The sequence below is a fragment of the Triturus cristatus genome, chromosome 11 (genome assembly GCF_964204655.1).
Source record: "Triturus cristatus chromosome 11, aTriCri1.1, whole genome shotgun sequence".
NCBI classification, from domain to species: Eukaryota; Metazoa; Chordata; class Amphibia; order Caudata; family Salamandridae; genus Triturus; species Triturus cristatus.
Window position 1 is genome coordinate 63,776,276 of NC_140594.1, and position 25,379 is coordinate 63,801,654.

At 47.0% G+C, this 25,379-nt stretch overlaps 1 protein-coding gene across 6 annotated transcripts in view; it reads left to right on the top strand.

Moving 5' to 3' along the window:
- CHFR (checkpoint with forkhead and ring finger domains) overlaps positions 1–25,379 on the top strand; it is a 347,673-nt gene that overhangs the window by 226,011 nt on the left and 96,283 nt on the right. For all 6 annotated transcript variants that reach the window (XR_014970933.1, XR_014970934.1, XM_085636275.1 and 3 more), the window contains 3 exons: positions 16,743–16,862; positions 18,601–18,684; positions 22,229–22,299. Coding sequence is in view for 4 of the 6 variants with exons in the window: in XM_085636275.1 (XP_085492401.1) it covers positions 16,743–16,862; positions 18,601–18,684; positions 22,229–22,299 (275 nt within the window). In the remaining 2 variants the exon portion in view is untranslated. The remainder of the gene's footprint in view (positions 1–16,742; positions 16,863–18,600; positions 18,685–22,228; positions 22,300–25,379) is intronic.

Genomic DNA, 25,379 nt, shown 5'->3' on the forward strand with positions numbered 1-25,379 from the left:
ATCTTAGAGTTCGGTTACCTTAACCTTCTTCCTGACTGTATGAACATCATTAAGGAAGCTAGACGCCCTACCACTAGAGCCTGCTACGCAGCCAAGTGGAAACGATTTATGATATATTGTCATAACAATAACATCAATCCCCTAGATGTGTCTATCCAACACATCATAGGGTACCTACTACACCTACAAAGGTGCAACTTAGCCTATACGTCTATTAGGCTACACCTTGCTGCCATAGCAACATATCTACAAAATAGACAACATTTATCACTATTCAGGGTACCTGCCATCAGAGCCTTTATGGAAGGACTCAAAAGGATAATTCCTCCCAGAGTTCCACCCTCACCTGTGTGGAATTTAAATATTGTTCTCACAAGACTAATGGGACCTCCCTTTGAACCTCTACATAAATGTGAGCTACAATTCTTAACATGGAAGGTTACTTTCCTAGTGGCCATAACTTCTTTAAGAAGAGTTAGTGAGCTACAAGCACTAACTATTCAGGAACCATTCTTACAAATCCATCACAATAAGGTTGTTCTCCGAACTAATCCTAAATTCCTCCCTAAAGTCATTTCTCCCTTCCACCTTAATCAATCTGTGGAGTTGCCTGTATTCTTCTTGCAACCACACACAGTCGCAGAAAGAGTTCTTCATACTTTCGATGTTAAAAGAGCATTGCTCTATTACATTGAGAGAACACAACCTTTTCGAAAAACTAAACAACTTTTCGTTTCTTTCTCACCACCACACAAAGGCAATCCCATATCGAAGTCCGGGATAGCCAGATTGATTGTTAAATGCATACAAATTTGCTACCAAAAAGCAAAACGTACGTTAACTGTTCCTCCTAGAGCCCACTCTACAAGAAAAATAGGGGCTTCTATTGCATTTTTAGGGAACATTCCTTTAGATGACATCTGCAAAGCAGCTACATGGTCTACACCGCACACGTTCACAAAACACTATTGTGTAGATGTGCAATCAAAACAACAAGCTAGTGTGGGCCAAGCTGTACTCAAAACCCTATTTCAGACTACTGCAACAGATACTGGTGGCCGCCGCTAAGGAGTGGGACTGCTATACAATCTATGCATAGCGTGTAATCTGCAGCTCATATGCCTCGAACGGAATATGCTACTTACCAGTATGCATCTGTTCTTGGCATGTAGAGCTGCAGATCTACACACGCCCACCCGCCTCCCCGGCTTCCTTTATCTGTTCCAGTATTATCTTATTTAGATACAGCATACAAAGGCATCTTCCTGTTTCTTACAAAGCTCCATTATTTCCCTGCTGGCGAAAAACAATCTGAGGATGGAGCCGATGCCCATGCGCACTATGATGCTAAGGAGGAGTCACCTACCTCGTGACTTCCAAAGACTTTCCAGGACAAAAACAAGTGCAAACATCCGGGCCCAACACCAGATGGTGACCTATGCATAGTGTGTAAATCTGCAGCTGTACATGCCAAGAACAGATGCATACTGGTAAGTAGCATATTCCTAACTCTATCCTCTCCGCTTTTTTGGAGCAGAATGAATGTTTTCATCCCTCACAAACCGGTTTTAGACCCCAACAGGGCACGGAGTCTGCCCTGCTGGTAGTAGTTGAAGAAGCCAGAAAAATTCTGGATGTCGGCGGCTCCGCGGCAATTGTTCTACTTGACCTTAGCGCGGCCTTCAACACAGTTAATCAACTACTTATCTCAAGACTTAGAGAGGTAGGAGTGACCAGAACAGCACTTAAGTGGCTAGAGTCCTTTCTGGATGACAGGTCGTTCCAAGTATTTGAGGATAACTTTATTTTTGAAAGTATGCCTTTGAGATGCGGGGTGCCTCTGGGTTCTTCCCTGAGCCCCACGCTTTTTAATGTTTATATGAGCCCCCTGGCCGAGGTCGTTAAGCCCTTTGGCATTCAGATTGTCACCTATGCTGATGATACTCAGCTGATTGTTTCCCTTAACCAATCTGATAATGCGGAAACTAATTTGGCCAACTGTCTGGAAAGGATCTCCGCGTGGATGGAAGGCTCATTTTTAAAAAGTAATGGGGCAAAAACGGAGGTGATGTTCCTGGGCAAAATTTCCACCCTGAACACCAGCTCACTCTGGCCTGGGTGCTTGGGCGTTATGCCTCCTCCCAAATATCAGATCAAAGGCCTTGGCGTTTGGCTGGACCATAATCTAAATTTTAATGAGCAAGCACGGAAGGTGGCAGGTACCTGTTATGGGATTTTAAAGATGATCAGGAAAATTCTTCCACTGCTGCCTTTCAATGCTAGGAGACTGTTGGTTCAAGCTCTGATTCTTTCTCGACTTGACTACGCCAACGTGCTTTATTTAGGATCTCCTTGCGCTACAATTAAAAAACTACAGACTGTACAAAACTGTGCAGCACGCCTCCTTATGCAGATCCCCAATCGGGAATCCGCAAGACCGTCCATTGCCTCGCTCAATTGGCTTCCGGTTGCGGAAAGAGTTCAGTTTAAAACTCTGTGTATTGTCCTATCGTCCAAGGGCCCACCTATTCTCCAATCTATCATCTCTTCCTACTGTCCCAATAGGTCCTTGCACTCTGTGAATAAACACCTGGCAGTTGTTCCCAGGATAAACAGATCTCGGAGTGGTGGACGCCTCTTTTCATACAACGCGGCCAAATGCTGGAACCAGCTACCTCATCACATCCGTCTGGAGGACAACTATTTATCTTTTTGCAAACTTTTGAAAACCTTTCTGTTTCCTTGATGCCTAGCTGTAGTAGTGTGATGACTCTGCTCTTAGCGCTGGGAGGCCTTCTGGTAACCATGCGCTTTATAAATGCAAATTCATTCATTCATTCTGTGGTTGTCCTAATTACTGCAAAAGAAGAGAAGTGCAGTGCCAGGGACAAACAAACACTACCAGTCCTCCCTTAGACATTGTGATGATGGCAGTCAGTCCATTGTGGCAGAGGGTCAAACAGATTGACATTACGATACCTTCCGAGGGAACAGTAGCCTATGTGATTGACTTTTCAAGTCTTCGCATCAGACAGTTGCCACCCACCCATACAGGCTTTGTGGTTCTTTTCCTTTGAGGTCTCCCACCCACAATCCTATAGGTTTGGTCCTCCTGTGATTGCCTCTTATGCATTGTAAATCATCACTTTGGCAGGAATGCATCGTCTTGACAGCACAAATTCCTGAGTCTCCCTCTGCAGTGAGTGATGGTTGTCTCTCTTAGCTCTTTGTTGAGCCCTGTGATGGATGGAGGGTTCTTTGAATGTTTTATGAGATAGTGCCCTTAGATGCCCCTCTGTTAGTTCCCCTGTCCATGCCTCCATCCTGCTTCCTCCACGAAACCATACCTGGGGGCCCAAAGCCTGCAGTGGGCTAGCTGACTCTTACATGCAGGCCAATCATTTTGCTTCATCATCCCTCTGATGGAGCACTTGGAGAAGAGAATGGGTTTCTAGTACCAGCTGCTGGCACCAGTGCTCTACTCCAAACTTTGCTCACTGCCTGCGTCCAGCAGATACTTTTGCCGGAGGAGTGTTTTTACTCCTTTCTTTTGAACATTGATTCATTTTTTTTTTCCGAATGTTATAGGATGCTTAGTCAGAAAATGCTTTTTAAATGTGAACAACTCCTTGTAAACACCTAAACACCATGTAATGAGCCTTGAAAATATCTTCTTCTGAGCAGCCAGTGCCATTGTCTTGAAGGTAAAGCGACTGAATCCAAATATCTGCTTCTTGCACCCTCTGCAGCTGCCCGTGTAATATGCTGGTAGCTCGCTGTACAACATTGGTGTAATTCAAGGTCCAGACTACTGCTTTCTGATGTAAAAATATATGAACCAGAGTAGCTGGCAAAGTCGAAAGAATGCCCACACCCCCAGTTGAAGTGTTTGTGGTCAACTCCTTCATACCATATGATACCCAAAGACCGTTTAATGACTGAAGAACGTGGTGAGGGGCTGTTCTTTTTGTTCTGTGATTTAAGACACTGGTGCGTGGTCTCAAGAGAAACCTTTGTTATAGCCCCGTTCAGCTTGAACACCCGACTGTTGTAAAACTACACATGTCTGGATATTGTGTGACAGTGAAGAGGTCCTCTTATAGCTCAATAATGCCAGATAGATTTGTATGTCATCCTCGTAGGAGTGGGACCAGAGTCCATGCCCAGGAAAGAACTTGTGAAGAAGTTCATCCTTCGGCATGATGTGTGGAACTCTACCATCCACTGTGACTGATGCTGAGAAGAAAGTATGGAGCTTCATCTGTAGTTCCCTCCTAACAAAAAAGACTGGACCAATCACAGGGATGACTCTAGCACCAGGCCAATTGTGAATGCCTCTTGTAATGAGATTAGGTTGTCCACAACACGACTGCTAAGGACAAGTCTAATAACGTGATGGGGGACAGATCTCCTTCAGCTAGTGCTGCCACAATATCTTCAAAGCAGATTCAGTACCATGCAGTGGTAAAACCCACACCCGAGAACAGACTTAGAATATATAAACCTAGACATATGGAGTGCCAGTGTCGCCTATCCATAACTTCTAACAACCTCTTTTCACTATATCGGTACACCCCACAAACTGCCAGCTGCCACTGCATTAAGGGATTGCCTGACAATGGTGGCACGTCACTGAAGAGCAAGTAAACACCAACTTTCACTCCCAGAAACACTTCCCACCGATTGCTGGACTGAATCTGTATACTATTCCAACTCTAGTTTTAGCGTATCGAAAGCACATATTTGATAGTAGGTTTAGGTACGTCTTCATTTTTGTAGGGGCAAATTTATGTATGGTGTAGGCTCACAGACACTCCAACAATTTTATTTTTATGGGAAGGAAAAATAGAAATACAATAAGATCAACTAAATAAAACTGAAAATTTATCATCAAAATGATCAAAACATGGTTGTATACCTAATTATCGGAATTAGACAAATTATGATGCAAAAAATCACACCAGTATAAGGCTTCTTCGCCACTAACGGCAGTGAAATAGCTGTGTCTGTTCCCATTTAAGTAGGAATACCGAAGGCCCTTTATATGGTCTGAACAAATAAAAACAAACAATCTCCCAGTCTTAAGAAACTAATTCTAATATACACACCAATAGATAGGTGCATTTAGATGAATTACAGATGTATGTGAAACTGGGTGCCGTCCAATGAATCACACGCATTCTAGGGGTCAGAGTCGCAATCTGGTAAAGTGAAAGGGTGTAAAGATTCCGCAAAGGCACATGAAACCTAGTTCTATGAAGAGGAAGTTGGGTTAAAGGAGGCTTTCTCTGCAGGCAGAGGCCTTGTTTGTTCCACTCTGGCCTGTCTCTTTCAATATGTTTGGAATGTTGAAGGGCGACATTATCTGCACTACAACAAAAACACAGCCAAGCCCTTCCTAGTGTGAATTGAATTGTTCTTAGCAAATTTCCATTCGCGATACCTAGTTTTAATGCCCATTGATGTGACCAGATCAAGAAATAAAGGATCATTTGCATCTAATCTGGGCAACTCCTGAAAGTGTGTTAACACACAAATAGACAATATCTGAAAGAGACACGTTAGTGATAGATTCCTTACCTTAGAATATCCCCAGGCGTCAGACTGGATTTGGAAAGTCTTTTCGTAGCAGTACCCTTGTGAGTCAGTAGGTGGCGTCGTGCGGCTCCGTGCCCGTCACTGGCGTCGTATGCGCCGAGATGACGTCACGGAGACTACTTAGGCTCCACCCATTCGCGCTGACGTCAGTTCTTTCTTTTTCCGCGCCAGCAAACGCAGGGCCGGATAGAGCACGTACCTTAGTCACCTTTTGACTACCTTTTTGAGACTTTTGTATCCGCCTTTTTCTCCTGGTGTACGTAGGGATGCCTGGCTTTAAGTCTTGTGGGGCCTGCCGTAGCAACATGTCGGTGGCGGACCCCCATGATGTTTGCCTCTACTGTCTGGAGACTGACCATGACTCCCGGTCCTGCCGGGACTGTCGAGCCATGGCCCCGAAGGCCTTGAGGGAGCGGCGCCGGAAGCTGCTGGAGGTCCGACACTCGTCCCAACGCCGCTCCAGGTCCGGGACCGCATGCGGGGCCGCAGTCGTCGCTCCTCGGGCTCCAAGTCTTCGCAATTGGATTCCGGTAAGCGACAACATAAAAAGAAGTCGAAGAAGCGTGTTCGCTCTCTGACGTCCCCCTGTTGGTCCTCAGATGCGGACGAGGGGGACAGGGGTTCTGCCCCTACGGCTCCTTAGGAGCCTGGGAGTCCCGCAGCCTACCCGCCTTACCCGGGTCCGTCGGCAACTCCTGAACAGGTGCAAGAGTTTCTTGCCACCATGGACTGCCTTTTTAGGCCTCGTGCTCCCGCCGGCACGCCTTCGGGCCCCGCGTGTCCAGATCCTGTTGACCCGCCTGCGCCGCCGATGGATCCAGCCTCGGCATCACAGGATCCTCTGCCGTTGCCTCCGGCCCCGGCGCCACGAGGTCCGGTGCTGCCGGCTCTGGCCTCAGCGATGCCCTCGGCTCCACCTCCGGTGCTGCAGTGGGTGCCGTTTGTCCCCCCCTTGCCCCAATTCCAGGACCATTTCGTTCCTACCTGGGATCCGCATTGGGAGGCGGCGCCGACCCGGCACCAGCCGGTGTCGTTCCCGGCGCCGTTTGTCCCCTCTCCGGCTCTGCCGCCGCGACCGGTTCCTCCTGCGATGGAGGTGTAGGATGTCTGGGAGGGGCCGAGGACCCTCTTGCCTGTCAATGTGACTCTGAGCAGGACTGGGTGGACGATCTGGAGGACGCCGGCAACCTCGATGTCTCTTCTGACCCAGGGTTTGTCTCTCCCCTGCCTATGATGGAGGTGGGCGCTTCCTACACAATGGTGCTCCGTCGGGCTGCTGAGGTCCTCAATCTTGATCTTCCTGCGGTAGCCCTCAAAACGAACCTCCTTACTGAGGTGCTCCAGACGGCTTTGGCTTTGTCGGAGCCTCTGCTTCCCTTCAATGACGCCCTCACCGACGTTCTGTTGGGCACTTGGTCGTGGCCGGTCACAGGGGCCCCTGTGGATAAAAATGTTGCCAGGCGTCTGTTGTAATCTATGTTACAGTTATATATGCTTGTTGCAAAGCTATGTGTGTAGAACCCTGCACTGTGAGGGTTCTGGCCTGCGTTCTAGTTCCAGTCAGTTGATCTTGTACTTGTGCCAGCTGCGGTCGCTCTGTCTTGATGGCCCAGCCTGATGTTGAATAAACTGATTGAAACTTACTTGCTGTCCTCGTTCATCACCACATCATTTCTGGCGACGAGCACTGGGCCATCCCCAGGAACCCACGAGCGGATGCTGATTGCAAATTGGATCTTCACAGCGGTTGCAGCATTGTGAAGGAGCGCCGTCACTTCATTTTGAGGAGCGATTGTTGGCTGTAGTAAATTGCTGTCCTCGTTCATCAACAACACATTTCACAGGAGAAGGCTTTGGGTTGAACCTGCCTCTACCAGCCTGACATATTTTAGCAAAATGGCCAATCTTGAGACCCTTGTCACGTATGCTCATGAAGGGTGTTGTGTTCAAGTGGAGCAGGGAATGCCAAGATGTGTTTGAGTGGGTGAAGAAACAGTTCAGTTCACCAAAGATTCTGAAACACTATGATCCGTCTCTTACCTGAACTCTCACAGTCAATGCTAGCAATGTCGGACTTGGGGCAGTTCTCTCTCAAAAAAAAAGGAGGGGAGACCTGGACTATTGGGTTTGCCTCCAGAATCTGGTCTCCTGCTGAAATGAAGTACTCAGTTATTGAGAGGGAATTGTTGGCATGCTGGTGGGCTGTGATGAAGTTTAGAAACTTTCGTTGGGGAAGGAAGATTTGTCTTCAAACTGACCATAAACCATTGGTTTTCATCCTCAGCGGAAAGAATGTCAGGAGTTTCAACCCTAGATTGCACGCTTATCTTCAAAACTTCTTCAATTTGATTTCTCTGCAGAATATATTCCTGGATGTAAGAATGGGTGTGCAGATTTTTTTATCCCGCTCTTCTGATATTGTGGAAGACTAACCAAATGTAGAAGAGGAAGACAGGGAAGATCTTCTTGTGGCAGCTGTAGACCTTCCACAGTTGTGCGCTGTGTCAGAAAATGAATGGCGTCAAGCTCTTTCTGTTGATGTCTCTTTGGGTCGTGTCATGAAATTTATCATGGAAGGTTGGCACAGGGAGAGTAACCTGAGTTTTGACTTTAAGACATATTAACAAGTTGCAGATGAGCTTACCATTGAAGATGGTTTATTACTAAGAGGTGACAGGCTTGTTCCTCCCCTTGTATTAAGGGCTAATTTAATTAAATGTGCACACGAGGGACATTTGCGCGTTACATTGACAAAAAGTGGGTGCGACTTTCATTTTGGTGGCCTTCTATGAATAGTGAAATTGATGATTTTGTTAAGTTGTGTGTCATTTGTTCTAGCTGCGACAAAGATGCGAAGATGCGTACTCTACCCTTGTCACCTATAGAATTGCCATCAGCACCATCGATAAAGTTGGGGTTGCACATTGTAGGACCATTCCATGCACTTGATCCCTCTTCAAAGTTTGCTTTAGTCCTTATGGACTACTATTCAAAATGGCCTGAGATTAAATTTGTGAAAGAGGTGAGTGCCAAAATGGTAGTGGACTTCCGTAGTGATGTCTTCTTGAAGGAAGGGTTCCCTGAGTTTTTGGTGACAGATAATGGGACACAGTTTGTCGCTTCTGAGGTTGATGATTATTTACACACATGTGGGATTACACATCTGAGAAGTTGATTGTACCACCCTCAGACCAATGGTTTGGTTGAACGAACGAACAGAGTAGTAGGTGAATACATACAGTGGGCTCTGTCAAACAAGTGTGTTGTGATTAATTCTGTGAGAAGCATGCTTTGGTTTTACCGAACTACTCCTCACTCAACTACAGGGGTTTCACCTTTTGAGCTATTGCGTGGGCGTGGAGCTTCTACCATGGCTTGTCCTGGTTGGATGAGTAAGTGGATCAAAGGAAAACAATGGAATGATAAGAGTGTCAGGAGTCAGGTGGAATTAATTCAAGAAAAACAAAAACTTTATTTTGATTCCAAGAAGTCTGTTAAAGATTTTGTTATTAAGTCTGGTGATTATGTTTCCATAAAGAAACCTGTCCATGTGAAGAAGGGCTCTTCCAAGTTCAGTTCACCGATTTAAAGTTACAGATGTGAGAGGCAATTCTGTCAAACTCATAAATGGGCAATGGTGGAATAAGAGCCTTTTGGTGAAGAGTTTTCTCCCCAGTAATTGTCTTAGCAATGAAACTCCTGTGAGTAACAACGATTGTATGGGACAACTTGTCCTGAGGCACAGTGTTCGAGACAGAAGTATTCCTCACCGCTGCAGAGTTTAAATTTATATAGATTGTGCGGGGCATGTTGCCCTGAGGTTCATTGCTTTCGACTAAGATTTCTTCTTTAGTATAGTATTGGTACAGTGTTGTTTTTTTTTTTACTAATTTTATTTGTTTCATTTCTGTCTTTCCTCCTTCTGCTCTTCATCTTTCTTTCTCTTTCTTTCTTCTTTTCTTGTTTTCCCTCTTTCCACTTTTATTTGTACTTTCCAGTCTTTGCTTTTCTAGAGGGAAGACCTATGTAGTAATCTATGTTACAGTTATATATGCTTGTTGCAATGCTATGTGTGTAGAACCCTGCACTGTGAGGGTTCTGGCCTGTGTTCTAGTTCCATTCAGTTGATCTTGTACTTGTGCCAGCTGCGGTCACTCTGTCTGGATGGCCCAGCCTGATGTGGAATAAACTGATTGAAATTTACTCGCTGTCCTCGTTCATCATCACAGCGTCCCCGCCCGGCGCCTGGTGACCCCGCGTTCTTGACCACTCATCCCACGCCTGAGAGTCTGGTAATAATAATAATAATAATACTGATATTTGTAAAGCGCGGACAGCTACCTCACAAGGAGGTGTCCCGGCGCTATAGACTGCTGGGGAACCCGTCCTGGCTATCCCTGTGAGATGGTCCCTTTCTGGGTATCTCCAAGGTGAAACCAGGCATCCCCAGCATCTGTGGGGGGCCGTTGTAGAGATAAGGCAAGCATCCAGGCCTCGACGTCGCAGAGTGCCTTTCCCACGGCTCCGCCGGATAAGAACTCTAAGAAGCTGGAGCAGTTTGGTAAGCGGTTGTTCTTGTCGGCCAGCTTGGGGCTGCGGTCGGTGAATACCGCCTGTTTATTGGGCCGCTATTCCCAAGCGGTGTGGGACACGGTTGCTCAGGTGTTACCTCTGTGCCCCAAAGGGGTCCATGCCGTGCTTTCCCAGGCAGTTTCTGAGGGTAAGGATGCGGCTAAGTTCGCCATTCGGTGTGGTCTGGACACTGCTGACTCGTTCGGTAGGGCGATTTCTACGACTGTGGCGCTGCATCGCTACACTTGGTTGCGATCCACTGGGTTCTTGCCTGATGTCCAGCGCTCGCTCATGGACATGCCCTTTGATGACACTCGCCTGTTTGGCGAGAAGGCTGACAGCACGCTGGAGCGCTTTAAGGACTCGCGGGCCACAGCCAAGTCCTTAGGTCTTTCCACGAAGAGTCCAGCCACTCCTGGGTTTCGCTCCTTTCGTGGCCAAGGCAGGGGCACCCAGGCACGTTCCTTCAAGTCTGTGCAGAACCAGACTCAGCGCGGAAGCGGCTTCCGCAGGGGCGGTTCTGGAAACCAGCATGGGTGACAGTCCACCTCCGCCCCCGCTGCTTCTGCCTCCAAACCTTCCTAATCTGAGCTTTGTGGGGCACCCCACGCCGGTGGGTGGCAGGGTCCGTCACCACCTCCACTACTGGCGTGATATCACATCGGACGTGTGGGTGTTGCAGATCATCCGCAAGGGTTATTCTCTTCCCTTTCAGTCCACCCCTCCAGCCATGCCACCTCGGTGCCACCGCATGTCGAGGGATCACTTGGTGCTTCTCCACCAGGAAGTTATGGCCCTCGGGGCCAAGGGGGCTATCGACCGCGTTCCTGGGCCAGAAGTAGGGAGTGGGTGTTATTCCCACTACTTTCTGGTCCCCAAGAAGGACAAAGGGGGCCTGCGCCCCATCTTGGACCTCAGGAACGTCAATGGCTTCCTCTGGAAGGAGAAGTTCGAAATGCTGACTCTAGCTCAGGTCTTGGCTGCCCTCAACCCTGGAGACTGGAGACTGGATGGTAGTGTTGGACTTGCAGGACGCGTATTTTCACATCCCTGTCCTGTTGGCCCACCGGCATTACCTGCGGTTCACGGTAGGCCAGGCGCATTTTCAATTTGCCGTGCTCCGCTTTGGCCTTACCAGTGCCCCTCGGGTGATCACGAAAGTGATGGCGGTGGTCGCAGCTCACCTGCGCAGGTCGGGGGTGTCAGTCTTCCCCTACCTCGATGACTGGCTGTTGAGGGCAGGCTCGCCCCAGGGAGTCGTCCACCACCTTCAGACTACGGCCAACCTCCTGCACTTGCTGGGGTTCTCCAGCAACGTGCCGAAGTCGCACCTGAGTCCCTCTCAGAAGCTCCCCTTCATTGGAGCGGTTCTGGATTTGACTCTGTTTCGGGTTTATCCTCCCGAGCAGCGAGTCTGGGATATTCAGGCTATGATTCCGATCTTGCAGCCTCAGTCCCGGGTTTCAGTCAGGATGACCCTCCGGCTCCTGCTCGGAGGACCACCTTCTTCTCCTGCAGGAGAAGTCCTAACGTTACTGAAAAAGGGTGCGATAGAGGTGGTTCCAGAGCAGGAAAGGGGTCAGGGATGCTACTCCCGGTATTTCCTGATTCCGAAGAAGGATGGCAGGCTGCGTCAAATCCTGGACCTCAGGATCTTGAATCTTTTTCGGAAGCAGGAGAAGTTCAAGATGCTCACCCTTGCGCAGGTTCTTCAAGCGCTGCAACAGGAGGACTGGATGGTGTCCATCGACTTGCAGGATGCGTATTTCCACATCCCCATCCTGAAATCGCATAGGGAGTATCTCCGTTTTACGGTAGGGTCGCAACATTATCAGTTCGCTGTCCTTCCGTTTGGTCTTACTACTGCACCTCGAGTCTTCACCAAGGTGATGGCAATGGTGGCAGCCCGTCTCAGGAGATCGGGGATTCCAGTTTTCCCCTATCTGGACGACTGGCTGATCAAAGCGGAGTCGCCAGAGAAGGTGCTTCATCATCTGCAGGTTACAACTCAGCTGTTGTACAAATTGGGTTTCTCGATAAACGTACCCAAATCTCACCTGGTGCCCTCTCAGCGCAACCTGTTCATAGGGGCGGTACTGGACACTCCTGTGTGTCGAGCATTCCCACCTCCTCAAAGGATTCTCGACATACAGGAAATTATTCCTTTGTTTTACAATGGAGCGGTCGTTCCAGTCCTGAAGGTCCTTTGTCTGCTCGGTCTGTTTGCTTCCTGCATTCTTTTGGTCAACCATGCACGCTGGCACATGAGGGCGCTCCAGTGGTGCCTCCGCAGGCAGTGGTATCAACACAATGGAGAGCTCAGGGAATCTGTGAGGATCTCCAGAGAAGCTGCAGTGGATCTATCTTGGTGGAGCGTGGAGGGTAATCTGTCTCAAGGAAAGCCTTTCCAACTACCTCCATCAGTGGCCACAGTGATAACGGATGCATCCACTTTAGGGTGGGGTGCGCATCTGGGGGATCTGGAGATCAAGGGACTTTGGTCTCCAGAGGAAAAGTTGCTTCACATCAACCTTTTGGAGTTGCGGGCGATATGTTTGGCACTCAAGGCCTTCCTCCCTTCCCTTCGCTTTCAGTCGGTTCAAGTCCTGACGGACAACACTACTGTGAGTTGCCTCTGCAGAGAGGCTCTGCGTCTCTGGTCCTGGGTTCAGGATCATCAGATTCGTCTGATAGCAAATCATCTGGCCTGAGTTCTGAACGTGCGTGCAGACAGTCTCAGTCGGCAGTTCTCTACTGACCACGAGTGGAGGCTCCATCCGGAGGTGGTTTGTCACGTCTTCCGGACGTGGGGAACTCCTCGGGTGGACCTGTTTGCCACTCACGAGAATGCTCACTGCCTGTCATTCTGCAGTCTCCAGTATCCGATGCAGGGAGCGTTGGGGGACGCGTTTCAGTTGAGATGGGACTCACATCTCCTTTACCCGTTCCCTCCCATACCCTTGATTCCTCGGGTTCTGAAGAAGATTCGCCAAGACCAGGCCCAAGTCATATTGATCGCCCCGGATTGGCCAAGAAGGGTGTTGTATACAGATCTTCTCCACCTCTCCTCATGCCCTCTGCTCCGTCTCCCTCTCAGGGCAGACCTCCTCTCGCAGTCGGAGGGGCAGGTTCTACATCCCCACCTCCAGAGCTTACACCTTCATGCCTGGAGATTGACCGGGGCAACCTGAATTCTTTTTCTCTCCCACCTGACGTGGTGGATGTAATTTTGTCTGCCAGACGTCATTCCACCAAATCTATCTATTCCTATAGGTGGTCTAAATTTGTCCTTTGGTGCGGAGAGAACTCTATTGACCCTTTGAAGGCTCGTTTATCCAACATCCTTCAGTTTGCTCTCTCTCTTGCTCAGCAGGGCTTTGCTGTAGCTACTGTGAAGGGTTATTTATCGGCTTTGTCGGCATTCCTTTGTTTGCCGGATCAGCCGTCCTTGTTCAAGTCACCTATTGTATTGAGGTTCATTAAGGGCCTTACCAACAAATTTCCGCCCACTCCATTTATTGTGCCTCAATGGGACATAAATCTTGTCTTAACTTACTTAATGGGTTCTCCTTTTGAGCACTTGCACAAGTGTCCCTTAAGGCTGTTGTCTTTCAAAACAGTTTTTCTCATTGCCATTACCTTGGCAAGGAGGGTAAGTGAGCTTCAAGCTCTGAGTTCGAAACCCCCGTTCTTGACCATTCATGCTGAAAGAATGGTACTCAGGACCAGTGCTGCTTTTCTGCCTAAGTTGGTAACTCCTTTCCATCTGGGGCAGTCCATTACCCTCCCTACCTTCTATCCTCACCCTCACCCTTCCAAGGAGGAGGAGTGGCTTCACCGCTTGGACCCTAAGAGGGCGGTGAGCTTTTACCTCGATAGGACTAAAGACTTTCGAGTGGATGACCAGCTCTTCATGGGCTTTGTTGGCTGCAGAAAAGGCAGAGCGTTGCACAAGCGCACCCTTTCCAGATGGATTATCTTGTGCACAAGATATGTTACTCTTTGGCCGGTAAGGAACCTCCAGAGGGTATAAGGGCTCATTCTACCAGGGCAAAGTCTTCTACATCTGCCTTATCTAGAGGTGTTCCTGTGGAAGACATTTGTAGAGCGGCAACTTGGGCCTCCCTCCACACTTTCGCAAAGCATTACTGCTTGGATTCTGAGGTGAGGTGGGACAGACACTTTGCTCGTTCTGTCCTTCAGGACTTTCTGGTATAGAAGGGTGGACACCTTCCTCCGGGAGTGGGACTGCTGTGGGAATCTATTCACAAGGTGAGGAATCCACTGGCAGATGTATCCATCAGAAGAACAAGTTACTTACCTTCGTTAACGCTTTTTCTGGTGGATACAGTATCTGCCTGTGGATTCCTCACTGACCCACCCGCCTCCCCGTTGTCCACCCTTGTATACCTACAATAGTGATGATGTGTCAAAATGTATTTATTACTGTCAAAGGAAGTGTGTTATTTCTTTTGCTTTCCTGCATTCTCTTCACACTGTGTGTGTTGGTTTGTATATTATGTACTGTGTATACTGTATATATATTGTTGTCAGTCTGTCCGTGTGCCTCGAAGGCACGGAATAAAGGGCGGAACTGACGTTATCACGCCGACGAGGTCCTCTTATGGATCCAGTGACGTCAGCGGAGCCGCGTGCGGAGCCGTGCTTCTGTGACGTCGTCCTCGTCGGTGCGAAGAGCTACAAAGTTTCCGAATGTTGCTGGTGCAGGGGATATTCACAAGGTGAGGAATCCACAAGCAGATACTGTATCCACCAGAAAAAGCATTACCGAAGGTAAGTAACTTGTTCTTCTTGTCAGTTCCTGTTAGTGAGAGGATATATCTGAGGTTTCCTGTAAACCTAGAGATCGCGCCTGTTTTCAAACATATTCCAAGGGAGCACCCGTTGCTGTCGTTGTGGAATATTTGTAACACTGACGTCCATGTAGTACCTAGAAAAGGTCCGGCTATTTGTTTCTCTGCAGATGGCTCGGTGAGTTAAACGCTTCCCGCTGACGTGTGGTTATCTGCAGGTCACGTGTGTGAATCCCAGCAGAGCTAATTTTCCCTACTATTCCTCTCAGGTGGATACATTGTAAACCCCGTTTAGTTACAGTATTTAAAATAGCAGAAGTGCAGTCTGAAGCACTTTCATTCATAAGATATATTGAGTGGAGTAGCGTACAGAAGAGTGCAGAGAACTGGCTTAGAGTGCAGTAGGGTGGAGTGGCATAACGTAGAGGTTTGCAGAGTGGTGTAGCGTGGAGTGGGGTAGGGTAGAGTGGAGGTGCTTAGAGTTGCATTGTGTGGAGTGGAGTGGCACTGTGCGGTATAGAGTTCAGTGGCATAGAGTAGAGTGGTGCAGAGAAGAATGCAGTGGCGTAGAGTAGGGTGGTGCAGAATAGAGTGCAGTGCCATAGAGTACAGTGGAATAAAGTGCAGTGGCATAGAGTGGTGCAGATTAGAGTGGCGTAGAGTGCAGACGCATGAGTTGAGTGGTGCAGAGTAGAGTGGCATAGATTGCAGAGGCACAGAGTAGAGTGGTGCAAAGTAGATTAGAGTGGTGTAGATTGCAGCGGTGCAGGATAGAGTGGCGTAGAATAGAGTGACGTAGGGTTTTAGATTAGAGTTCAGTGGCATGCAGTGTGCTAGAATAAAGTGGTGCAGAGTAGAGTGCTGTAGAGAGCAATGGCATACACTGGAGTGCATAGAGCCCTGTGACATAAAGTGCAGTGGCATAAAATGCAGTGGCGCAGCATGCAGTGGCATAAAGTAGAGTGGTGCAGAGTAGAGTGCAGTTGCATTGAGTAAAGGGTATGAGGGGTGGGAGGGAAAATAAGCAACATGAAAGGGGGCGAGTGGGAAATAGGTAATAGAATTTACATGCATGGGGATATGGGAGAAGGACTTAAAACACAACTACTCTTATGGAGTGCTTGAACACTAAGAAAAAAGTAGCTTAAAAAATGGGAGCAGTGGATGGACACGAGAGCACTTTGTCCATGCTCCAGGGGAGTGCCAAACACAAGAAGAGGAAATAACGCCCACATGCCCATGACAAACGGAGGTGAAGCAAATGAGAGCGATGCTGAAGCTGACAAATTGTAAGCTATGGGTTGTCTGTGTGCCCACTGTGTGTAAACACAAGTCTGGCAGAGCTGTCTAATCGAGACATAAAAACATTGTTGCTGCTTCCAAAAAACTCAGAGGAAGGGATGCCACTATTGCTGTTTCGTGCAGATGGATGTGCTGGCATCTATCTCTGCAGGACTCTGGCATCTGCATGTCCCAGAAGATCATTTTATCTGCACAATCTGTTGGCGAGTCTTGTACCAATAATCTAGAGGGGCTTGCTAGGCCCTCAGCATCTTTTAGGAGGCCAGCTGAAAAGTGTTGTATAAATGGCTCGATGGCCATGGAACCAAAGCAAAATATTGAGATTTATTTTAATAGCAAATGACTTGATGTTCTGTTTGGATGAGAGAGATACAGAGAGACTGCGTGTGCCGCTGTGTTTCTGTTAAAAGGCAGGATGCTGCTAAACAGAACCAAATAATCTGTTTTTCCATTCAGGGGTTCAGGAATACACGTGCTCAACAGAGGGAACTCATGTGATCTGCACTTGCTGTTTCCAACCAATGCCTGACCGGAGAGGGGAGCGGGAACCAGGTGCTCACTCCGCTCCACAGCAGTGTAAGAAAACCCTTTCCGTAGATATTTAAATATGATGTTATAGAGCTCCAGTCTGTTATGTTTTATCACGTTAGAGTCTGATTCATCCCTGAAGAGAGGAAGAGAGCAGGAGAAGGAAGGAGACATTAAAACAAAAAACTAGGGGGCGGTGAGGGAGCAAGAGAAGGTGAAGACAGCAAGCAGTGATAGAGAAGAAAGACAGACAGTAAGACAGACAGATAGAGAGATATAGTACTCACAAAAGGAGGAGCTTGGGCGTACTAGAAGTAAAGCTGGGGAACACAAGAGATGGACATTGAAAGGTTTCAACCCACAAACCGTTATTGGGAGACTGGGATGATCCACTTCCACTCAAAGGGAAAGAATGGGCTGGAGAATGAATCTTCTAAAAAAGATTTTTAAAGCAGACTGGGAGAAGAGAGTAGCAAAAGGTTGGCTTGAAGGTAGAGAGAACAGTCTAGGGGGGGTGAGTGGGGGAGAGGGAGAACAGTACCAGAATGAAAGGGTATTATGATGGGTGCTTTCTCCTCGCTCCTTCCGGAATCAATGCACCGATGAGAGAGCTAAAGAGGAGGGTGCTGGGTGTTTGTCATTTCTAAAAGTGCTCATAACTTGTGGATGAACAACAACACCAAAGTGGACTGAAAGATGCTGCCTTCCATGCCGTGGACAGGCCCCTGCCCTGTACTCTGAGGCCTGGCCCTTCATTGTCTTGGCGGCTGCTCTGGTTAGACTGCAGCCTTCTGAGGCCCACTGTGGTCGAAGCTAGAAGTTCACTCACCCTGTTGGGAGGCTCCAATGTCTAAGCACTTTATTGTGCGTTCTTGGGTTTCTGTCTTGAGGTCTCTGAGAGAAAGTCAAAAATCTGCTCGTCGAGACAAGCAGAAGCTGCTGTTATACCAGATATCGGACTAGACAGGACCAGTGTCTCTAACTGGAAGTATGCGTCATTGTCTTGATAACCTGGTAGCCAGGACAGGAAGTGAGATAAAGAATAATGGTTTGTGGGACGGGTGGGTGGGGGGTTGGTATGTACAGCTCTATGTGGGAATTGTTAGGGAGAATTGGAGTTGCTTTCTGTCCTCATGTTGAGTAAGGAAGGTGTTAGAATGCTTTACCATAGCAACTTCTTTCGGCTCTTATGGATAGGTACTGGGGTGGGGATAACCAGTTTGGGATGGAATTTAAGATTGGATATGAAAACGGTGTGGATCCCAAATATTGCGTACCTTGATATTTTGCTTACAATATTAAGGTTTAACCATATTCTCTACTCAGTGTTCCAGACTACAACCCTTAGAATCAGTGCCCGCATTGAAGGTCCTCAACCATGGGCTGCATGGTCATATATGAATGCCTTTTTGTCAGTGAAAAGCCTTTCTCTTATGCACGTATAGATGTATCTTACCAATAAGGCATCTGTCTGCATCAGTAAGTAGGGCAGATGTTGTCGTTAAGTAAATGGATCTGCCAACCAGTGGCAGTGACGTGAGCTTAGTATGAACTAGACTTCAGAGACGTAATTGGGAGTCATGTGTCTGTGTGAGGGTAAGGATAAAGCTGGAGACTAGTTAGAGGATCTGAAATACTGATAGACACATTAAATGTATGGCTTCGTGGACCTGGAAATCTTTTACCTTGCGCTGCATATCGTACATTGCAATTAGGGCGAGTCCAGTCCACGTCCCAGTAGTAGACACTTGCCGGAAGTAACATGTCTTTTCCTTTGCGTTTACAGGCACCATTTGCGCACATCCCTTCTGCCACATGTACTGGGGTTGCACCCGAATAGGATGCCTCGGCTGCCTGGCACCCTTCTATGGTAGGTCACAAGAGACAGAATCATTGGTCTCGCGCTGTTTTTACCTCTCCTGTTTTACTTTCCTTTCAGTTGTGACACGAGAAGGTAACAAGTACTTTAAAAGGCTGCTCTGCTTTGTACCCCTCTAAAATGACTCTTTCTTTAAAAAGTATCTAGTGTCAGGAATTTTCAGATTTACAAAATGCCAAAATGTTCTGTTCAGTCCAGCACTGAGAGGACGGCTTTGGAGTGTCCTACCTGAAGAAGAGACAAGTCAGAGGAGCATTCTGGTGGCCACATCAAGCGATTATGCTTCTCCATTGTAGGAGACTTCCTAGCATCACTGTGTATATACTCCTCACCATTGGAGACTCCTCAACAGAAGGTCATTACATTGTAGATTGGAGTTCTGTGAAGGATAGCCCTCCATTTGTAAATTCCTGGGTTATGGTTATTCAAAGGCCTGGAGTTATTTTGTTATTGTTCTTTCCCGATGTTACTTATTAATATGCCTTTTAAAGAATCATTCAGTCAATTGCATAGCCAAGACGAGCATCACCATGGCATATTGCACCACATTGGTTGTTCGAAAATGACTCTTTCCAGGACATAAGTGACTGACGTTGGGAACGAACAATAACAAATAAACTCCAGGCTTTGTGAAGAACTTTTCATTAGGAGACATCTTGAATGAAAAAGATTACATTACAAAACTTTATAAAGAAATCACCAAGAGATTGTGATTGAATACATTTCCTTTGGAAAAAAAGTGATTAAAGGAACTAAGGGTCATTAATACCCACCTCAATTAAGTGTCTGACAATTTACTCAAATTAAACAGTAGTGGCTCTACAAGAGAAACCTGAAAGGCAGTATACCATGATTCCGAAAATGGATGATGTTGGGGGTATACAGGCACTGCTGCAACTCCCTCACAGCCTGCTTATATTCATAATTCAGTCCTTGTCTGCACCAGTATGACTCTCCAGTGAGGTCGAAGTACGCTTCTGCCACTGCTCCTCATTCCTTACCTGCACTGTTGTGGCTCATCATTGAGGGCCACATACTGCTCTGCCACAGCTCTCCATTCCTTACCTGTACCTTTGTGACTCATCAGTGAGACCCACATACAGTTCTGCCATTGTTTTACATACTTTAACTTTACTGTTGTGACTCATCAGTTAGGCCCACATACTGGTCTGCAACTGCTCCTCTTTTCTTTCCTACTCCATTGTGCCTCATCAGTGAGGGGCTTCGCCACTGCTCTTCATTCCTTACCAGTACCACTGTGACTCTTCAGTGAGGCATACGTACTGCTCTGTCACTGCTCCTCATTCATTACCTGCACCTTTGTGAATCATTCCTGGGGCCCACATACAGCTCTGTCACTCTTCCCCAATACTTGCATGCCCCATCAGTTATTCAGCACTTGGGCACATGTACTGCTCTGCAACTGTTCCTCAGTCCTAACCCCCACCGTTCTGACTGAGCACTGGGGCCAACCTTCAACGTACCATTGTTCCTCAGTGCTTGCCTGCACCATATCCTACTCAGCACTGGGGCTGTGTACAGCTGGGCCTTGTCTGCACCACCCTTTTCTCAGTACTCGAATCTACGTACTGCGCTATAATTGTTCGTAAGCCCTTGCCCACATTCAGCTCTACTATTGTTCTTCATTCCTTAGTTGCACCATCCAGGACTCGATGATGGGGGCCCGTATACAGCTCTGCCACTGTGTCCTTGCCTTCACCATCCGTGACTCAACCATGGGGCCTCATACAGATCTGCTACTATTTCTCAGTTCTCACCTGCACCATTTGTGACTCAACCCTGGGGCCACGAACAGCTCAGCCATTGTGTCTCAGTCCTTGCCTTCACCATCTGTGACTTGACCTTGGGGCCAATGTACAGCTCTGCCACTATTTCTCAGTCCTCGCCTGCACCATCCGTGACTCCGCACTGGGGCCATGTACAGGTCTGCCACTGTTTCTCACCCTCTGCGACTCAACACACATCTCGATTACAACCGTGCCACTATTCCTCAACCCATTGCCTGCACCTTGTGCCTCTGCACAGACTCTCCCAGCCATTGCTCCTCGATCAGTGTGTGTGCGCACCCCTGTAATTAGGCATCATTGTATTTCAGTCCTTACATTCACCCCTGTAAATTCCTTCTTGTTATTTCAGCACCCAGGCCCTCAGACAACTCAGTCCTCATACGTCTTGCCAAAAGCACCTCACCCCCTGCTGCACCCCATGATTCTAGTCCTGCACTCCACCTACCGTCCGGAGGTTGTATTTCTCTCAGTGGATGTGGAAATCAGAACCTTCTTGGTCCTGTTCAGAAAATACGAGATTCCTGATCTGATATTAATTAATTTAAACTTGCAGATATTAGGTTTCACTCTTTTAAGTGACATTTCTGATGTTTAGTCACCGTGTGTTGTTAGTAGCCAGATTGGCTCTTATTCCGTGACATGTATGTTCTTCCATGAACAGTGTTATGCTGAGAAGATTCCTGGTCCCTCTCGGCCTCCTGGTGATGTTTTGTCCTAACGTTTGTGCCATAAGAATTAATTACTCGATGTCCTTCTACCGGAAATATAATGTTAGATCACAAGTGGAAGCGGTGGACTTCAACGTGGGATGTTTGAACAAGTAACTTGCAATAGCTTTCCGCTTTTTTTAAACCTATGTAACGTATTGATCATGCCTTCTGTGTTGTTTATGGTATGTCTTACTATTTATTTTTTTATTACATTTTAATGTTCTATGATCTATATACTGGTGCGCAGGTTCAGCTCTGCCTGTGTTCCCCAGTTCTTGCAGTCATCCACATTCTACTGTGTCAGCTGAAGTTCTTTTTGACTTAGAGTAACCACTGCAAATTTAGTTGCACAGCTCTGGCAGTGCAACCCGTTCAGCACTCCCCGTTTCCTCTGATCACTTTCTCTCTCCATGAATGTTCCTCACTAGAACTCCATTGTGGTTTGCAGCCAGTCATATGTTAAAAAGCCTTGGAGAATACTTCATTGGGTAGTGTATTGACTCATACCAATCTAATGCATATGGATTCCTGGCTAGGAGTCTCCTAGGGCTCACGTCAAACTGTGCGCTGTATGAACCTTGAGGATGGGATGTAAACCGAGAATCTCTTTATCCTGTGACGATAGATGGATGTAGAAACTGTTGTGTCCAACTGGCCGTGTAGCTGGCGCGCCTCAGAATGTCAGTTACTTTAAGCACTGTGTCTCTGCTGTGTAAGCAGTATGTGAATGTGGTAATAGAGCCCCTGCTAATGGAACAGCAATGAGGTTTGTTTTACTGATTTACTTCCTGTACAGAGGTACGACTGGCAAGACCTGTGTCCGCAGTGTGTTGCATGAGTAACTACATTAAAAATTAATTTCCTTTGGTTTTCTGAGTACTTGTATCCCACCAGCACAATATTTTTTATTGCACATCATGTAGCAAGTGTTTAAATAAAAACATTTCTCTAGTAAAAAATGTTAAATGTAGCTTGTAAGACGTGTGTGATCACTCAGTCCCTTTTTCTTATTTACAGAGTTAAATTTTGGTGATAAATGTCTGGACGGAATCTTAAATAACAACAATTATGAGTCCGATATCCTTAAGGTAATGTGGTTTGATATATTTGCCAGAGTACATGCCTTTTTCTGTAACCCTACCCAGTTGTGTTGCCATCTCAAATATTTCTTACTGTGGTTAACATCTAGGGTGATATTTTTGTGAATGTTGCATATACGAGTTATGGTCACATGTATAAACCATGAGGCCAAGGCCTGAGACGGTTCTATAGGACCATATCAACATGTCACTCGTTATATATTTTTTATATCACTATTATTTTCGGTTAGTTAGAATGAAAAGGCTGTTCTGTTCAAAGTGCATCTAACAATAGGGAGTGATTTAAATGAGAATGTTCAGGTTTTGCTTGTTTTTCATGAATAGATTGTTCATAAAACAATGGAAGATTGTGCACACCAGTGGATTAATGCAATTCTGTGTCTATGGTGTTTACTGTAGAGTTATGGTTTTAGAGCATTTGCCACATGATGATGATGTCAACAAAAATGTAGGATGTAGCTCGAATGGATCAAAATACTGGCAGGGAATGTGTGCTGCATAATGCCTCATAATGGGCCTTTTCTTGAGCATAATGTAGATCACGTTGCCACATATTTTGGTCGCCGGTAGACATATAATCCCAGTTGCCCCAGCAGTGGTAATCTGCAAATGATCTTGGGGGGGCTGCCGTATGATGATTAAACCCTTGAGCACTGCAAGCCCACTGCTACTGCCCGGATCGTGAAAGGACTACCTGGCCCAGCATCCACCGCCGCAGGAGCCGCCTCATCACCTCGCGCCAGCAGGCACTATAAATCCCGGCCCGCCCCACGCGGCGCGGGATCCCTTGAGCACTGCAAGCCCACTGCTACTGCCCGGATCGTGGGAGGACTACCTGGCCCAGCATCCACCGCCGCAGGAGCCGCGTCATCGCCTCGTGCCAGCCGGCGCTACAAATCCCGGCCTGCCCGTCCTCGACAGGAAGAGGCAGGGCAGGGCCATCCCCCTTTCGCCGGCCTACCGTCTGCAGAAACAAGGTTCTGTTGGTCTGGCCAGCCTTATTCCACTGTCATTACAAATACGCTGACTTATTTGACTGTGGACAAACGTACGAAAAGGGTGGAAGGGGTGGATATCCCAAAACAATTTGTTATTTTGCTATTTTACCCTGCTTGCCTCATGGACTTTTACTCAGTAATTCAGGTGGTGTAAGTGTGCTCGTTATTGTGGGTGGTCTTGCGAGCTCGCTTAAGATTTGGCTCCATATCCTTTGGATCTATCCGTTCGGAAGTTAAGTATGGGGAAAAGGAAGGCAGTTGAAGCCCCGGGGGGGGGGGGACCAGCGGGGAAGGGGAAGAAGCCCAAAAAAGGTCCCAAAAGCACTGCTATCAAAAGGAACAATGGGGTCATGGACTTCATAGATAATTTGATTAAAGATTGTGAAGGAATGTTGATAATTCTACCAGATGCAGCGAATAGGGTTAGTAGTATCCATCATACTTCCTCCAAAAGTCAACCCCTTCCTACAGGTTCTATCTATACCGGCCATGTTTAAAAAACCTATGGATAAGGGTATATCGGAACCTGTTATAGCGGGGGACTCACTAAGCAAGACTGCTCAACCTTCTGTTAAGCAAACAGTAAACGCTAGTGAATTGCAGTGTTAAGTAGAATGTAGCAACAGATTTACTCCACTACTGACCCTTTCCATAAGTACTGTGTTAGCCCAACCGAACGAACGTATAGCTTCTGAGGGCGTAGTACATCAAACAACCTCTTCACACTCTTGTAATTGTTTGAGGGAGACTCGATCTGAACAAGCCAGCTTGATATTACAGCCTGGTGTACTTATAGAACTTGTTAATGTCCTAAAGGCCCTGATTGTACAGCTAACTGAAAAATTAAAAGATACGACCAACATGACCTATAATGACAAATGTTCGAATTGTCCAAAAGTTGCTAGTCTCCGTACATCCGGGGGGTCTTTGGGTAATGTCTCAGACATGGTTATTAAGGGTAAGCCCCAGGATGGAGCTGAAGCAGTCTTGACTGTTCTCCACACAACTCCAAATGCGACCCAACTGCCCATCCATGAGACCCTGCACTCCTATCCCCAGCAATACCTTGATAGTAACCATACCTCCCGTAATGTTTATATGAGTTATGGCAACCAAGCCAATCAAAGATTGTCATATCCATAAAGCCACTCTGGCCCCCACCAGCATTGGCCAAATCAATGCCAACGAAGTTCTTTGTTTCATAGTACAAAAAATCAAATATACTTAATAAATGTACCCAAAATCAAGCCCAGTTTATTCAGGGAAGACAAAGAATCCCTGAAGTATCCAGTGGCTATGGCATAGGAGAAATTGTAGGTCTATAATAAGGGAAGACATTTACGCCGCCCAAAGGTTTGAGAGGTCCAACCACTTCCCCTGACAGAGGAAAGGAATGCTTTCAGTGCAAGATCTCGGGGTAAGACTACTGAAAGATTTTCAGTATCTAAGGGGGTTCGCCAAGGATGCGTCATGGCTCCAACCCTTTTTAGTTTATTTATAAATAGGGTTGCCAATTATTTCACCTCGTTTCCAACCGACGCTCCATCTCTCGCAGGTGTGAAGGTCCCTCTGCTTATGTTTGCAGACGACACCCTGATTATTTCAAAAACACAAAAAGGGTTGCAAAGGGCATTAAATCGATTTCAGGAATTCTGTCCAGACCATGAGTTGCTGATAAACGTGGAAAAAACCAAATTCATGGTCTTGCACAAACATAAATTAATTAGAGGAGATGTATATCTGAATAACATCAAATTAGAACAAACTGATGTCTTGACCTACCTGGGGGTTACCCTGGGTAGAAAATTAAAATGGCAACCCCAGATCGATTTGATGGCCCTTAAGCACGCCCAATTAGCTGGTGTGCTGGGAAAAGAATATAAATTATTACAGACCAAGCCGGTAGGACCAGCACTTCAGATCTATAATACCAAGGTCAAAGCGTCAGTCTTATATGGTGCAGAGCTATGGGGTTTTGATAATATAACCCCTCTAACTGTGGCTCAGAACAAATTTCTTAGAGCTCTAACCGGCCTCCCTCAATCTACTCCCCTCAAACCCCTTTATTTA